General features: G+C 48.8%; 3 protein-coding genes across 5 annotated transcripts; all 3 read left to right on the top strand.

Moving 5' to 3' along the window:
• The first annotated feature begins 798 nt into the window (after positions 1-798).
• prkacbb (protein kinase, cAMP-dependent, catalytic, beta b) lies at positions 799-8,747 on the top strand. The gene is made up of 10 exons (XM_084707419.1): positions 799-1,226; positions 4,505-4,566; positions 4,682-4,810; positions 5,035-5,133; positions 5,928-6,010; positions 6,163-6,289; positions 6,379-6,474; positions 6,599-6,721; positions 6,838-7,002; positions 7,115-8,747. Exons 1-10 carry the CDS (start codon positions 1,181-1,183, stop codon positions 7,238-7,240), a joined length of 1,056 nt encoding a protein of 351 aa, XP_084563545.1. The 5' UTR covers positions 799-1,180; the 3' UTR covers positions 7,241-8,747.
• Positions 8,748-8,925: 178 nt separating this feature from the next.
• exosc4 (exosome component 4) lies at positions 8,926-10,453 on the top strand. Its single transcript, XM_084707966.1, has 3 exons — positions 8,926-9,139; positions 9,692-9,898; positions 9,980-10,453. The coding sequence occupies exons 1-3, from the start codon at positions 8,969-8,971 to the stop codon at positions 10,337-10,339; spliced, it is 738 nt and encodes a 245-aa protein (XP_084564092.1). The 5' UTR covers positions 8,926-8,968; the 3' UTR covers positions 10,340-10,453.
• A 230-nt stretch (positions 10,454-10,683) lies between these two features.
• Positions 10,684-15,604, top strand: gpaa1 (glycosylphosphatidylinositol anchor attachment 1). Of its 3 annotated transcripts, none has more exons than XM_084706968.1 (13): positions 10,684-10,775; positions 11,092-11,199; positions 11,397-11,576; positions 11,690-11,801; positions 11,987-12,134; positions 12,418-12,519; positions 12,651-12,847; positions 13,051-13,247; positions 13,367-13,520; positions 13,762-13,833; positions 14,011-14,207; positions 14,498-14,668; positions 14,834-15,604. In XM_084706968.1, the coding sequence occupies exons 2-13, from the start codon at positions 11,126-11,128 to the stop codon at positions 15,075-15,077; spliced, it is 1,848 nt and encodes a 615-aa protein (XP_084563094.1). In that variant the 5' UTR covers positions 10,684-10,775; positions 11,092-11,125; the 3' UTR covers positions 15,078-15,604. The 3 variants fall into 3 exon arrangements, with proteins under 3 accessions (XP_084563094.1, XP_084563093.1, XP_084563092.1); XM_084706967.1 differs by having other exon boundaries at positions 11,088-11,199; XM_084706966.1 differs by having other exon boundaries at positions 10,693-10,775; positions 11,037-11,199.
• The last annotated feature ends 10 nt before the right edge of the window (positions 15,605-15,614 follow it).

Raw genomic sequence — 15,614 nt, 5'->3', positions numbered from 1 at the left:
CACTCATTTGCAGTAGCTTGGCAATACGTAGCTTGGCCTTTTTTCTTTTTTTCCCCCACCTCTAGACAAGTCTCGTTGGATTTTGGATGGGAAAACTACAGGTTCCTTTTTAGTAACTCGGCGGGTTACCATGGCAAAAACTGTTCTTTTGACCCTGAATGAACGGAGTCCAGTAGTTAAAGCCGTGTCCTAAAACGTGAGAATGTACTGTATGTTACATCTCTTGAGTTATGTTTGAAAGTGAGCCCACAATCCACAATAGGATGAATAAATGTACTATTATGTTTATAGCGATATGTTAATTTTACAGTACATGAACAACTTAGAGTCACATGGCTCTCTCTCTGGAGGGGGAGCACTTAGGCTGTGCAGTGGGGATTGTGTGTGGGTAGTAGGTAATATATAGGATGGGATTGCTTGGACTGCTCTGTCCAGGGGTGAGGTGGAGGCGAGGGTGTGTTTCGGGAAGGGTAGCATGAATCGGCTGCACATTGGAAAAGGAAGTGTGGGCGGTTGGGAGGAATGGTAGGCATTAGGCCTAGTTTTCCTTTCAGTCGCCAGTCAAACAGGAGAGGGAGGCTCTGAGGGCGGTAGGATGGATGCGTGTTTACCAGATGAAAGCTGGGGCACTGTGGTCTGGGCTGAACGGAGGTTTGCAGTTTGTTTTGTGGGTTGGCTGACCCTGCTGTGGAAGTGACTGCTTGGATGGTCCTCAAGTTAATATCCTAAGGCCTGCATGTACTCTTGGCCTAGGCTGGGTATAGCCTGGAGCAGATATTTAGTGCTATTCTTTTTCTTTCGCCTGAAGAGGGCAGTAATGCGCCGGTATCAGTCTAGACTGCCGCTAATTTAAAAGAAGAAGAACTTCGAGAGGCGGAAGTAGATCAAGTACGATATCTCGAAACCAGAGATCTCTGCCTGAGCAAAGCGTCCAATAACAGAGAATGCTTGTGGGAGAAGTGACCGCTAGCTGGATGTCAGAGATAGTCGGGGCGGAAAATATCGCTACCAAAGGGGTTGAATAGGGCTGTTGACAATACATTTCATAGTTGGTTGTATCATTACATTGCTATCGAGTTGCATTAACATTGTAACGTTATAAGCAAGGAGCGGGGGCATATTTCTGTAGTTAGCTACCACCATCTCCCGCAGTCTTAGCGATCGCCGTGTCTTCCATACGATGGGAAACGCTGCCACTGCCAAGAAAGGCAACGAGCTAGAGAGCGGTGAGTTAAAATATGTCAACACGCTCAAATGTATTTAGATACAGAGAACAGCACCAACATTAAATTCAGTTTAGAGAGACCATCTTTTCAAATAAGGTAGGGGCTCACATGGTCTTATTCTATAAATGCAGTTGGAATTTGGCTAGTCTTACCCAGCAAAGCTACATTTGTACATGCATAACGTTCGATTATGCATTTGCTGTGTACTTACTCCAGCTCTTGTATTTATAGTTATAGGAAGTGTCCATTATAGGCCAACTAATTGGAACATGCTGGTCAAGTTATGTGAGCCCGTTTGATCATTAGCAATTTTTTTAGACGATGTTGTCATTGGCAACCCTATTTTAGCGAGGGAGCTGGGTTGGGTAATCTAGCTAGTTTTGCTACAGAGGAAGACTATCTAACTTTACAGATGCCGAGTGTCAGCTTTCTACTTAGCTAGATAGATGGCTGTTGCTCTCCAAACGATATGCATGTGTTAGTCACTTGGTTTTAAGACTTAACGGCCTAGGGAATATATGATATGTGTAGCTAGCCTGTCTGCTATCATTATACTTGGTGGATTAAGTCTGCAACAGGCCTTAACTAACAAGCGAGAACCTGGCGAACCTGTTAGCTTACCAGTTATCTGGTATTGTTAGCTCTAACCATTTGGCGTCTGAGAGCTAACGGTAACACTGTACCGGGCCAGTGTCTTGACTGGAGACGGCCCGAGCCTATAATCCACTGTTGGTCGCAGAGCTAAATGCATTGCTATTACCGGGGTCGGGGTTTTAGACCTAGAAAGTAATTCCGGCGATGATGGCCTGCTGTTGGTATATTGTGGTTGCTGCATGCAACTGTTGTATAGCTATCATAGCTTGAAAGCTAATATGGGTGGTTCTTCAACGCATCTTCATGTGTACGAATGCTACCTAACTGTATTTGTTGGAGTAAACCATGGGCACACAAAGGTCATTGTAGACAGCCATGGCGTGCTATATCATTAGAAAGCAGTTAGCCTTTTTTGTTATTCTTGATTTACTGTATAAACACAGCTTTCTCCCTGAGCGCACCAGCCTGACCAAATATGGTGAAGATATGACAAATGCTCTTGTTCCCATTCATAAAACCAGGCTTTACTACAACCACCCCAAGTGATTTATCACACCAATCTTTTTTGTTTAGAGTTCCTGTTCTGATCGAGGTAGAGCTAAGGTTCTGTCTCTTTCACACACACACGCACGCACACACACACACACACACACACACACACACACACACACACACACACACACACACACACACACACACTTGTACTGTGTGTACAATCACACGCACACACACAGTTTGTCATTGACTGGAAAGGCTTGTCATCAGACCTTCGTCAGAGGATAAGCTGAATTACAAGCTTTGAAAGGTTTGACGTAGCAAGCCCTTAGCCTGCATTAATTTGCCATGGTATGCTTTGACGTATTTTGCTGATAACCAGTGTCCATTTGATAGTGATGAGGCAAAAATGATATGCTTGTCTTTGGATTTGGCTAAAGTTTAGATACAGAGTTGGTGTTGGTTTGTAGTCAAATTAAAGTGGGACACTTTAGGCCTATTCAATTGGTTAGACTTGTTAACACCACTTAATTTGTGTTAACTACATACCTCTTTGTTTCTTCATTCTGTTTTATGTTCTGGAAGCCTCCATTCACTTGGAAATAGTTGAATTGATTTAGTATGCTACATGCACTTGGAAGTGTAAGTATTTATGGCCGCTAACCTGCATCAAGGTTGTTGAGGGGTGTCATTTCATTTTATGACTCTTATGAATCTGCTGGTGTGAGATTGATTGGGGTCCTGAGACAAAGCAAACAAACCTGGTTGCGTTTCCAGATGCCCGCTGGCATCGTGGAGCAGATGAGCAGGGCACTCTGCTGGGTGGCTGTAGGAGTGTGGCTCTGAGCAGCAGTGTCCCAAGCTGGAGCTGGGTGTTAAACCTGTCTAAGCTGACACAGTGCCCTGAGCTGCAGATTTGTCTGAAGGGTTGATTCACAAGGCGACCTGGTTCCCTATAATAGCTCTGTGGGTGTGTGTGGGGGTGTCTTTCTTAGAACCTTTTTTTTTTTTTTTTATAGCACAACACCAGTACACATTTCTGTTATCTGAAAGAAAGAAAAGGAAAAAGATGATCAGACTGGACCTTTAATCATGTCTATTGTGTTACATGTTCGATACGCCGGTGTGGTGTGGACCGGTACATCATATAGGCTAGGCACCTTTTTCGTCAGACTCTGTCTATTCCAGATATACAGCACTGAGAATGTGTTCATCTTGTCATCTTGTGTGTTTTGAACTTCTGTGCACCATGTTTTTCAGGGGCCATCCCGAGTGCATCGGCTTGTATTTGAGTGGCGCGGCTGTCATTGCCTTCCTGTTTACTGTTGCTTCATCATTGCAAACTGTATGCTTCATGTTTGTTGATCCGAGATTCTTGTATGTACATAAAATCAACCTCTCTTTCTCCTTTTCTCTCTTGTCTTTTTCCTTCCTTATCATCCCATCCATGTGGGTGATTGTTCCTGCAAATCCTTGGTGATCTATAGAGACTTTTGGTATGCCCATATTTTCCACTAGATGCCCAAAATGACAGAACTTTGCCCTCCCTAAAGACATCAAAATATGACTTGTGATTCAGTACTACATGCATTGCCAACATCCCCCCCCTCCCCCCCTTCAAATCTCAATTGTGTCGTCATCTGCACTCTGTCATTCTGGATGTCGGCTGTCTTTTCCATGTAATGTTGGTTTGTCCCTGCTTGTGTAATCCGTGTGGTGATTCTGTGTGAGTTTCTTAGGCTTTCATTAAACGGTTTTGCTGTGGAGACAGTGATGAACAACAGCCATGCATGTCCCGGGAGGCCGGCCTCTCCTTTCCTCGTCAACCTCGACCGCCCGAATAAGACGGGGGGTGGGGGTGGGGGGGGGGGAGAGGTCTCTCACGGTCATCACTTCTCACCAGTCTGTCTGTGGTGGTGGTTGTCGCCTTGGTTGTTTGTTATGTGTCGTCATTCTGTACCTCTTCAGATAGAGAGCAGTGCTTTAGCTGTGTGTGTGTGTGTGTGTGTGTGTGTCGTCCTCAAGCCCACTTATGAAGTGGATATTGTGCGTTGGTGTTGCCATAACCCCCTCGTTGTCCAATATCTGTCGGCGTCTGTCGCCCGCTCCATCCAGACCTTGTCTAAGTTTACACAGTTTGGTGTCCCACGAGATTCACTCCAGTTTGTTTTGTGTACTTCTCCTTCCAGTGAAAGAGTTTCTAGCCAAAGCCAAAGAAGACTTCCTACGGAAATGGGAGTGTCCACCACAGGTGAGCAGTTTTTTCCAGCGGTTTCCCCTCCGGGGGTAAGCAGTGGGAACAGGAGTTAGAAGCGTATGTGGATGTCCAGTTCCCCCCCCTTGAGCTGACCGTGTTTCCGTCACAGAGCACCACGGGCCTCGATGACTTTGACAGGACGAAGACCTTGGGCACAGGCTCATTCGGCAGAGTCATGCTGGTGAAACATAAAGGAACCGAGCAGTTCTACGCCATGAAAATACTGGACAAGCAGAAGGTCAGGGAGGAAAAACACTGTTTCCCCTAACGCGCTGCCCCCACCCTCACGCCACCCACATGGTTTTTAGTGTTGTGAGTGACCCACATGTCAGAAATGGGGCACATACTTGGTCATTATATTAGAAGGTCTGTTCAGTACAGGTTTTGTTATTTCAGGACAGGATTAAGCCGCGTCATGCCTTCACGGCAGCTGCCTGTTGATTCATATTTTTGTCTCATCAGGTGGTGAAACTCAAACAAATAGAGCACACTTTGAACGAGAAAAGAATCCTGCAGGCTGTGTCTTTCCCCTTCCTCGTCAGGCTGGAGTATGCCTTCAAGGTATGGTCTTTTTTAAAATTTTATTTTCATGCTGTTCTGAAATGCAAGCAATGAGGAAAGTTAAAAAAACAAATGAGCTAAATAGTAGCATCGCAAGTACGGTATATGACAATAACAACAATACTATTCGGATACGAAATAAAAGAAATAAACAAAAGGCCAGGGGTACAGACCTTTTAAACAAAGACCTCAAGACTTAAATTGATCAATTTAAGTGTTTTTTTTTGTATTACAGTATTGGATTGATCAATTTCTTTTTGCAAGACAAGGTACAGTCTCTGCCCTGTACTGTCTGCTCAGTGACAGAGCCTTCAAGGTGCAGTCTCTGCCCTGTGCTGTCTCAGTGACAGAGCCTTCAAGGTGCAGTCTCTGCCCTGTGCTGTCTGCTCAGTGACAAAGCCTTCAAGGTGCAGTCTCTGCCCTGTGCTGTCTGCTCAGTGACAGAGCCTTCAAGGTGCAGTCTCTGCCCTGTGCTGTCTGCTCAGTGACAGAGCCTTCAAGGTGCAGTCTCTGCCCTGTGCTGTCTGCTCAGTGACAGAGCCTTCAAGGTGCAGTCTCTGCCCTGTGCTGTCTGCTCAGTGACAGAGCCTTCAAGGTGCAGTCTCTGCCCTGTGCTGTCTGCTCAGTGACAGAGCCTTCAAGGTGCAGTCTCTGCCCTGTGCTGTCTGCTCAGTGACAGAGCCTTCAGGGTGCAGTCTCTGCCCTGTACTGTCTGCTCAGTGACAGAGCCTTCATTTGACTGGCAGCTCAATGACAGTGGAGTGGCCTGTGTGTGTGCTTGATTTCTCTCCCAGGACAACTCCAACTTGTACATGGTGATGGAGTACGTACCAGGAGGAGAGATGTTCTCCCATCTAAGACGAATCGGAAGATTTAGGTGACCGTCGCTCCTCGCCACAAACAACGTTTCGATTTTTATGTCGTTCAAAAAAGTCTAACCTTGTATGTTCAGTAAGAAGATGTTTGCTCAGGCATCTACACAGTGCATTCCATACAACAGTCCCTATAACAGTGTTTTCTCCTCCACAGTGAACCACATGCACGATTTTACGCCGCCCAGATAGTCCTGACATTCGAGTACCTCCATTCGCTCGATCTGATCTACAGAGATCTGAAGCCCGAGAACCTTCTCATTGACCAGCATGGCTACATCCAGGTTGGTAGGATCGATGGCAGGAGGGGACAGGTCTCGGGTCATCACTTTGCTCCTCCTTGACTCCTGCCTATGTGCTGTCGCCCCGCCAGGTGACAGACTTTGGGTTTGCCAAGAGGGTAAAAGGCAGGACCTGGACGTTGTGTGGCACACCAGAGTACCTGGCCCCAGAGATCATCCTCAGCAAGGTAAGAGCCACGTCTCCCATGTTAAAGCCACCACGGAGAAGGCGCCACCGAAAAGGCGTCGTTTGTCTTGTGCCATTTCTGTGTTGTGGCGTGAACGACGTGTGCGCCGCTGTTGTTGGACTAGGGTTACAACAAAGCCGTGGACTGGTGGGCCCTCGGGGTTCTCATCTACGAGATGGCTGCTGGCTATCCTCCATTTTTCGCCGACCAGCCCATTCAGATCTACGAGAAGATAGTGTCTGGAAAGGTAGGCGAGGCGTCCTCTTGAAAACATCAACGTCACTGCTGCTCGGTCGACAACGCCGGCCGTGAAAAGCCACAAACGTTCTCACGTTGGCGCTGCTTGCCACTGGTTCTCCGCAGGTACGATTCCCCTCCCACTTCAGCTCCGACTTAAAGGACCTGCTGAGGAACCTGCTGCAGGTGGACCTGACCAAACGCTACGGGAACCTGAAGAACGGCGTCAGCGACATCAAGAGCCACAAGTGGTTCGCCACAACGGACTGGATCGCCATCTACGAACGGAAGGTACGTTGGCGGTATTCTCTCGCCGTCCGTCTCTGGGCGACAGTCGATTGGGCCTGCCAGTGTCCTCCGGGGATGTGTGCAGTCTTCAGGGTGTGATGTTCTCTGCCCGCAGGTGGAAGCCCCGTTCATACCAAAGTGCAGAGGCCCGGGGGACACGAGCAACTTCGACGACTACGAGGAAGAGGAAATTCGGGTTTCCTTAACAGAGAAGTGTGCAAAGGAGTTTTCTGAGTTTTAGGACACAGGAACGTGGATATATCAGGGCTAAAACACATATGAAATAATGGGATCTTTGCACTCTTCTAAAGACATGGGATTGAAGCAGAGACCGCCATTGTTCAAAACTATTACGTAGTCCCTTCATTCCACAAGGCTGAATGAGGTCGCCATGATCCTTTGGTGCCGATAACACCTCACTGTTACACCCACCTGCAGTCTGCAGCAGACACGTCACTACCCCAGTATATTTTCTTTCTTTCTTTCTTTTTTTTCTTTTTTTTTTTTTTTATCTTCCCACTCCTTTTTTTTGAACTTTGAAGCAGTTGTTGTAGTCTTGGATGTTGTGCTCCCCTTTTAAAATGTGATACTTTTCAACCTAGGAGGAAAAACCGAAACAAGGCCAAGGCCAATGTTGCGTCCACACAGTGTAACGTCAAGATCGATTCTTTATGAGGCACAATCACACATGGTTTGTAGGGTATTGCCTCTAGTTGTCGACAGTGTATATTTATGGTCTGTTACAAGTCCAATGCTTTTATCAAGAGAATAATTGTATCTTGGACTGAAACAGCTTTTTATGTTTGGCCAGCTTTCAGAATTAGTATTTGTCCTATGTGCATATCTGTTCTGTCTCTTTTGTAAGACATTTAAACACTTTGGGTGTTAAAAGCATGACCAAAATAGAAGCAATTGGATGATGTGTTGAGAGAGGGGCCCCTTCCTTTCTTTGCCTTAGAGTGCAGATTCCACTGACCCCATGAAGTCCCATTGATCCATTGATGTTCATTGTACACTACTACAGAGAATGGCAAAGCTGATGTACACTACTACAGAGAATGGCAAAGCTGATGTACACTACTACAGAGAATGGCAAAGCTGATACACACAATTGTTTTTTCCTTTGGGGTAAACATTTTGTTTAACATCAAGCACATTTTGAGTTACTTCATCTTATTTCAGGTCCAGATTTCAAGTACACAAATGAAAAGGGCCCTTTTTGTATATTAATTTGTGAAGGGATGTTCCTCCAATATGTGGGGATACAAGCAAAAGGAGATCCTCTTTGGGGTTTTCAGAGTGTACTGTTTCATTTATCAGTTCAGTGTAAAGTGTTGTGGTAAGAGCCTCAACCTTGTTAGTAATACCTAAAAAGTCCACACTTCCTAACATATTAATGCCATGCTGTCTTTTTGCAAACTTTTGAGGGATTGCAAAGTAACAATTTTCCATGTTTTCCCTGTTGATGTTTTTGAATTGCCATCCCTGTTTGGCTCATTCTTTTGAAAGAATATAGAGTTTAAACTTTATAGATATGCATATTGTCAAAAAAGAAAAAAAGAAGATGCTTGATTTGAAGGTACAGTTTTCCTCTCACATACACTGGCTAAAAAACAAGACTGCTCCTTTGTATCACATATAATCCAGTCATTGTTCAGCTCATTACATTATACGTATATACATTGTTTCATATATATGTTTTTATTTATACACATTAGAGATGCTAATAAATTTTATTTTTAAAAGTGTCAACTGTTGTTCGTTTTATTTTAGTAACTGATTTGATATGTAGCACAAACCTGCTATTTCAGTTTTTGACCGTTATTAATAGACAGTTATTAAATACATTTGAGTTTCTGAGATTATAATTTTTATTTTTTACCCCCACTTACTGTGCGTTAGGGCGTCTGGGTAACGTAGTCTTTTGATTTGTGCACACGCGTTTATCACAGCGACACACACAGCGAACATGGCAGGACTGGAATTACTTTCCGACCAGGGATATCGTCTGGATGGAAGAAAAGCCACCGAACTTCGCAAAGTCCAAGCCCGCATGGGTGTTTTCGCCCAAGCCGATGGCTCTGCATACATAGAGCAGGGAAATACCAAGGCCCTCGCCGTTGTGTATGGTCCACATGAAGTAAGCATTAGCTAGCTAGCTAGCTACCCACCATTTACACTACCGTTTAGATAAGTTGCTGCCTACTAGAGTACCAGAGTTGAGAGAGTATTGGCGCAGGGAAATTGCATTTACTACAATATGTAATACTATGCAGTATGACTGTCATATATTTAAACCAGCAATGACAAAAAAAAGCAATCTATTGCACGCAGCATCTCATGATCACCATAAAGTTCCAAAACTTAGGCTGCACTTAATTGTAGGCTACATCACCTCTTATGGTAGGCCTACCAGTTAAACTGACCAAGGAATTACTATTAGAACTGTGGACAGTGTTTTTCCCTTGATATGCTGCACATACTGTATTCACTGTAATCACTGTAGCTGTATAACTTGGGATAAAAGCGTCTGTTAAATGAAAGAAGAATGTAAAACTTATAGCAGAGCTATGTTGACGATCAACCAGGACTAACTTAAGGAACAATAAGACATATCTGTCAGGCTTTTGCCTGACTGTCTTCGGTTCAGAGAGTAATATCTCTGATATCATTTTTTTCCTGATATCACCAGGTGCGTGTAGGCCGCAGTAAGATTCTCTATGACCGAGCAGCGATCAACTGTCAGTACAGCATGGCCACCTTCAGCACTGCAGAGAGGAAAAGAAGACCCCATGGAGACCGAAAGTCCACAGAGATGAGCCTTCACCTCAAGCAGACATTCGAAGCCGCTGTGTTGACTCAACTGTACCCTCGCTCGCAAATAGACATCTATGTGAAGGTGCTAGATTTGACGAAGCGAGGATGTTCCATGTTATTATACCTTTATTGTACACTCATGAGTTTTCCTTTCTCCTACTAGATCTTGCAGTCAGACGGTGGGAACTACAGTGCGTGTGTGAATGCTGCTACCCTGGCAGTGATTGACGCAGGCATCCCCATGCGGGACTACGTGTGTGCCTGCACAGCTGGCTTCGTGGACGAGACGCCCCTGGCAGACCTGTGCCATGCAGAGGAGAGTGGAGGAGGCACGTCGTTGGCCTTGGCTCTGCTGCCCCGCGGGGGTCAGATCGCTCTGCTGCAGATGGACGCCAGACTCCACCAGGACCACCTGGATACGCTGATGGAGGCAGCCATGACTGCATGCAAGGGAGTGAGCAAGGTTTTGGACGAGGTGGTCCGTCAACATTTACAGGAGGTGTCGGTGCTGACTGGAGAGTGATGTGGGACTCAGTACTTAGACTGATGGGTTGAGACCTGTGGAGGGGTCTGGAAGGTGTTTTTTTTCATTTACTTATGCATTTGTAATAAATACAGTAAACACATTAAACTCGAATGGATGTCTCTTGTTTAAATTACACATTCAACTAGGAACGAATAGATCCCTAAGACAAATACCTAAATCCGAATATAAAGCATGCATCCAAAATTATGAACGTTTCAACAGTTAACGTGTGGTGTACAAAATCGCTGTTTGTGTAAGACCGCCGGTAATTTAATTTGCGAGATCTCGTTTTTGACCATCTTTGCTTCAACGGAAATTGGTACGCAGTATTGTGGTTCCGACAGGGAACACGGAAAACACGTTATAGACCAGCGGCCAAAACAGCTGCACCTGCAGAAACCCTTGGTGGTTTACCGGTTTTGCTGTGAGCGAGGTAGGCTGATTGTATTTCTGTTTCTAAAACTTAATTAACGTTTATCTAATTAGTATATCTTACCCGTTACCGGTCACAAGCTGTCAGATATGTGACGCTTGCGTTAGGGTTGATGCTCGCTTGCGCGGTAGTTAGTTAGCTTGCACGTTAGCCAACCGTACTTTCTACCATCAACGTGATTGTCTTTTGTGTGTGTATGTCAATTCGTGTTGTCAAATGTGGCCCATTCTTTTCCATCCTCCTCCGTTCTTTCACCATTAGTGCAAGTGCATTAAGAAAGGGACTTTCCACACTGTGTCCCCCTTGCCCTAGCCAGGGTCCCGCGCTGAGACAACCCTTGGAACTGGACCATGGGTCTTTTGTCGGACCCTAACAGAAGGCGCGCCCTGACCAAACTCCTTACCCGCCTCAACGCACCAATCTGGTGAATAACTTATATTGTCATTCATAAAAAGGCTTGTTGTTGAATGCTTGGGATGTTGCCTGGGGCAAAACAAAATTATATGCACTTTTCACTAAAACGTTACACTGCCTACACAATCAAAAACAGGTCTATGCTAGTGTGTGAAATTATACGACTACATGAATCAATATGAATTGAACCCAGGCCTCTCTTTTCAGTGTGGTGTGTTACATGGCGGGCGTGGCTTGGTTCATGGGGCTGGCCTTCGAGCCATTTACACTGCGCACCTACATGTCGGAGAATGCCATGGGTTCTACCATGGTGGAGGAACGCTTCCCAGCTGGGGATAGGGCACTGGCCACGGGCAAGGAATTTGCCGCTCACAAGAGGAAGGCAGGGTGAGTAAGACAAGCCAGCTCTACCAGCAAAACTCCTAACCCAGCCAGTGTTAGCAGACCTGTCCTGACTCTGACGTGTATATGTGTGTGTGTGTGTGTGTGTGTGTGTGTAGAGGGATGCCGGTGGACTGGCTGGTGAAGACCATGCAGGCTCGAGGGCTGGAGGTGTTCACCCAAAGCTTCACTCGCACCTTGCCCTTCCCCGACGAAAACAAAGAGAGATACGTGAGTGTCATGGGACAAACAGGAGCCCGCATGTACAATGAGGCGACGTTAGCGATGGGACACAGGAACACGCAGCCCTCTGCGCCTCCTGGAGCGGCCATCTTTGTAGTCCGCGAGTGGTCGGGTACCTGCGTTTCCCCCTGTAAAGTGTCCCTTGGCCTCTGTCTGTGTCCTCTGTGGGTCAGATGGTGCGTGGCACCAACGTGTACGGCATCCTGCGGGCCCCCAGGGCGCCTCGTACTGAAGCCCTGGTGCTGACGGCCCCCTGCAGCCCCGGGAACAGCAACAACCAGGCAGTGGGGCTCCTGCTGGGCCTGGCCCAGTACTTCAGGAGTGAGTACATTGCACACACACACACACACACGCTTACACGCACACATGCCCACACACGTACACGCTCCTCGACACCGAGTTGCCCTCCTAGCCCCCCACACATTAGCCTTAAGTTTGGGTGTTTAGTGAAATGTGGAATCGGGACAGCCATCCAACATCCAACGCCTGAAGGAGAAGTACTAGTCCTGACCCCAGCCTATAGACGTGCGTGTGGGTTTCACGCGTGTATTGTCATGGACCCGTGTCTCATGTGGACGACGAGCCTGTTGTGTTTGGTCAATAGGCCAGATCTTCTGGGCGAAGGACATCATCTTCCTGGTGAACGAGCATGACCTGATCGGTACGCAGGCTTGGCTGGAGGGATACCACCACACCAACACCACCGGTGAGGGCTGCCTGACATCTCCCCCCCCCCCCCCCCCACACACACACACACACACACTCACACCTGTTACTTTTCCAATGCGTTGATTTCAAACCCCCCGCTCCCTCCCCTCCCTCCCCTCTGTCCCTCAGGCATGGATTGGTCGCCCCTGCAGGGGCGGGGCGGGTCCATCCAGGCGGCGCTGTCGCTGGAGCTGAGCAGCGATGAGATCACCAGCATGGACCTGGTCCTGGAGGGACTGAACGGGCAGCTGCCCAACCTGGACCTGGCCAACCTCTTCCACGCCTTCTGCCAGAAGATCGGCGTGCTCTGCACCATTCAGGGCAAGGTAGGACCACGTGGACGTTTCCTTCTGCATGATCTATTTCGATGGAGACAGAGAAGAGCAGGGAGAGAGCAGGAAAATTGCCCCCCCCCCCCCTCCTGGGTGGATGGAATTGAACCCGGGGCCCCCGCTTACCCGGTTGACCACCGGCTTGGTCATGTCGGTGGTGGAGAAGGCCGTCGCTCACCCTCGCCTCCCGTCCTCAGCTCCAGAGGAACGACTGGGACACGGCGTCGGGCTACAGCCACGCCGTCCAGACCATGAGCCTGATGGTGCTGAAGCAGGCCAGTGGCCGGCCCTGGGGGGACCACGGCCTCTTCCTGCGCTACCACATTGAGGCGGCCACCCTGCGAGGCATCAACAGCTTCCGGCAGTACAAGACGGACATCACTACCATCGGCAGGTCAGGACCCAGAGCTGATGTGACTGAACTATACCCGTCTCAGTGTAGGTTACTAAATGCACAGGAAGACCGTCTCCTGATGTCTGTGTGTGTGTGTGTGTGTGTGGCCTCATCCTCAGGCTCCTGGAGGGAATGTACCGGAAGCTGAACAACCTCCTGGAGCGTCTCCACCAGTCCTACTTCTTCTACCTGATGCCCTCCCTCTCTCGCTTCGTCTCCATTGGCTACTACATGCCGGCCTTTGGCCTGCTGGCCCTCATCCTCCTCCTGCGTGTATCCTCCCCCCAGCACCAGCAGCCGAGGAGCGCACGGCACCCCCGCTGAAAGCTGCCTCACGGGCCGCCTCGCGGGCTGCCTCACGGGCAAACTGCAGTGTGTGTGGGTGTTGTGAGGGTTTGGTTGTTTGAGTTGTTTGCGTGTTGGCTTTGATGCTTGCGCGTGTGCACGTTCCCCTAGTCGCGCTGCTGACCTCCGTGCGTAGCCCTGTACTTGTCGACCTTAACCCCCGGTGTAGGCCTTGGACCTGTGGGTTCAGCTGGGTGCCGCCGCCCCCAGGACGGAGGAGGGGCAGGTCGAGGCAGAGCAGGTCAGTCACGCTCCCCCTTCCTGTCCCCCTGCCCCGGGGGACATGCTGAGGAGATCTGACCCATGGAGATGGAGATGAATCAGATCCGAACTTTGACCCCTCTCTCCCCTCCTGGTCTGTCTTGTCTCTCGTAACACCCCCCGCCTCCTCCCCTCTCGTTCCCCTCCTGGCTCGCAGGCGTCCAGCCCTGGGATTCTGTCTATTCTGACCCCGGTGGTGATCAGTCACATGACGGGCGTTGCCCTCTACACCCTGCCCATCCTGTCTCAGGAGACGGCGGTGGAACACTTCCCGGTGTCCCAGACCGAGGCGGTGGTTTTGACGGCCATCGCCATCTACACAGCCGGCCTAGCCCTGCCACACAACACACACCGGTACACACACACACACACACACACACACACACCCCTCACCTGGTTACACACACACACCCCTCACCTGGTTACACACACACACACAAACACATACACTGGAACACACACATCTCACTTGCCCATCCACATGCAAGCACAGGAACCCACATCTAACCTGGTCTCTCTTTCGCACACACACACACACACACTTCATTAGCTCACGCACACGTTTCACACATGGCCTCTCACTCTCCCACACACACTAGCATACAGGGTGCTGAGCTGCGGTGGTGTGTGTGTGTGTGTTTCAGGCTGGTGTCGGGAGAGGGCACGGAGCAGGGCTGGAGGGTTCTGAAGCTGGTGGCAGTGCTGTACCTGGCCGTGCTCCTCAGCTGCACCGCCCTCATCAACTTCTCCCTGGGCTTCATCCTGGCCCTCACCCTGGTGCCCCTGGCCGCCTTCATCACCCCACACGTGCCCAAGTGAGCCTCTCGCACGCGCCTGCTGGTCCCTCTCGGTTCCGTTTGGTTGCAGTTTCTCGTTCAGCAACGCTCTCTGGTGTCGATTATTTTCTAAGTCCTTGTCGGTGTCTCTCTCTCCCCTTTTCTTTCTCTCTTCCCACCCTTCTTTCCCTGTCCGCCCTCCAGGGTTCTGTCGGCCTTCCTCATGGTGGTGCTGAGCCCCGCCTGCACGCTCCTCTTCTGCGTGTTCCTCTTCCAGGAGCTGCAGGAGATGCCCGTGTCCCTGCTGGAGGGCTGGATGCTCTACCTGTCCGTCCTCTCCCAGGGCATCCTGGACCACGCCCTGTACGGCTCGCTGCTCTACCCCCTGCTGGCCCTGCTGGTCTACCCCTGCTGGCTGCTGCTCTGGAACATCCTCTTCTGGAAGTAGCTTCCCCTCACCCACAGCCATCCCGGACCTGGGGCCAGGGGAGGGGGCTCTCCGGCTGCAGGGTGTCTGAGCTGGGCCGAGGACTGGGCCTTCCCGGGGGAGGGAGGAGAGGACCTGACGAGCTGAGGAGGACAGGGGGAGGAGTTGAGTGCTTTGGTTGGATTTGTATGCAGACACTCATAGGGTTGACAAGTTAAAGGTTAAATGCTCGTGCGCATAAAAAAAAAAAAATTGGGGTGGTGTGGGGGGTTTGGATAGCAGAGGGAAAATGCTGGCACTGGTTTTTATTTATATGGTCAATTTGTTTGTTTGTTTTGGGGGTTTTTTTTTGGGGGGGGGGGTACAGGCCCCACAGGTGTGATACCAGACAACTCTTAGTCTGACGCTAGAGAATCTAAGTTGAACGTATCCACTGTACAAACGTATGTTGCTTTTAATGTTTTTATATTTGTTTGTTTTGATAACTTTATTTGAGCCCTCTGTGCACAACCACATTTATATGCCAAACCAATAAATCCGAAAACTGACTGGGAGTTT

The sequence above is a fragment of the Hypomesus nipponensis genome, chromosome 10, assembly GCF_054491055.1.
Source record: "Hypomesus nipponensis isolate SF chromosome 10, ASM5449105v1, whole genome shotgun sequence".
Lineage (NCBI taxonomy): Eukaryota > Metazoa > Chordata > Actinopteri > Osmeriformes > Osmeridae > Hypomesus > Hypomesus nipponensis.
The sequence above is the reverse complement of the archived record's forward strand: the minus strand, read 5'-3'. Positions and strand labels throughout refer to the sequence as shown.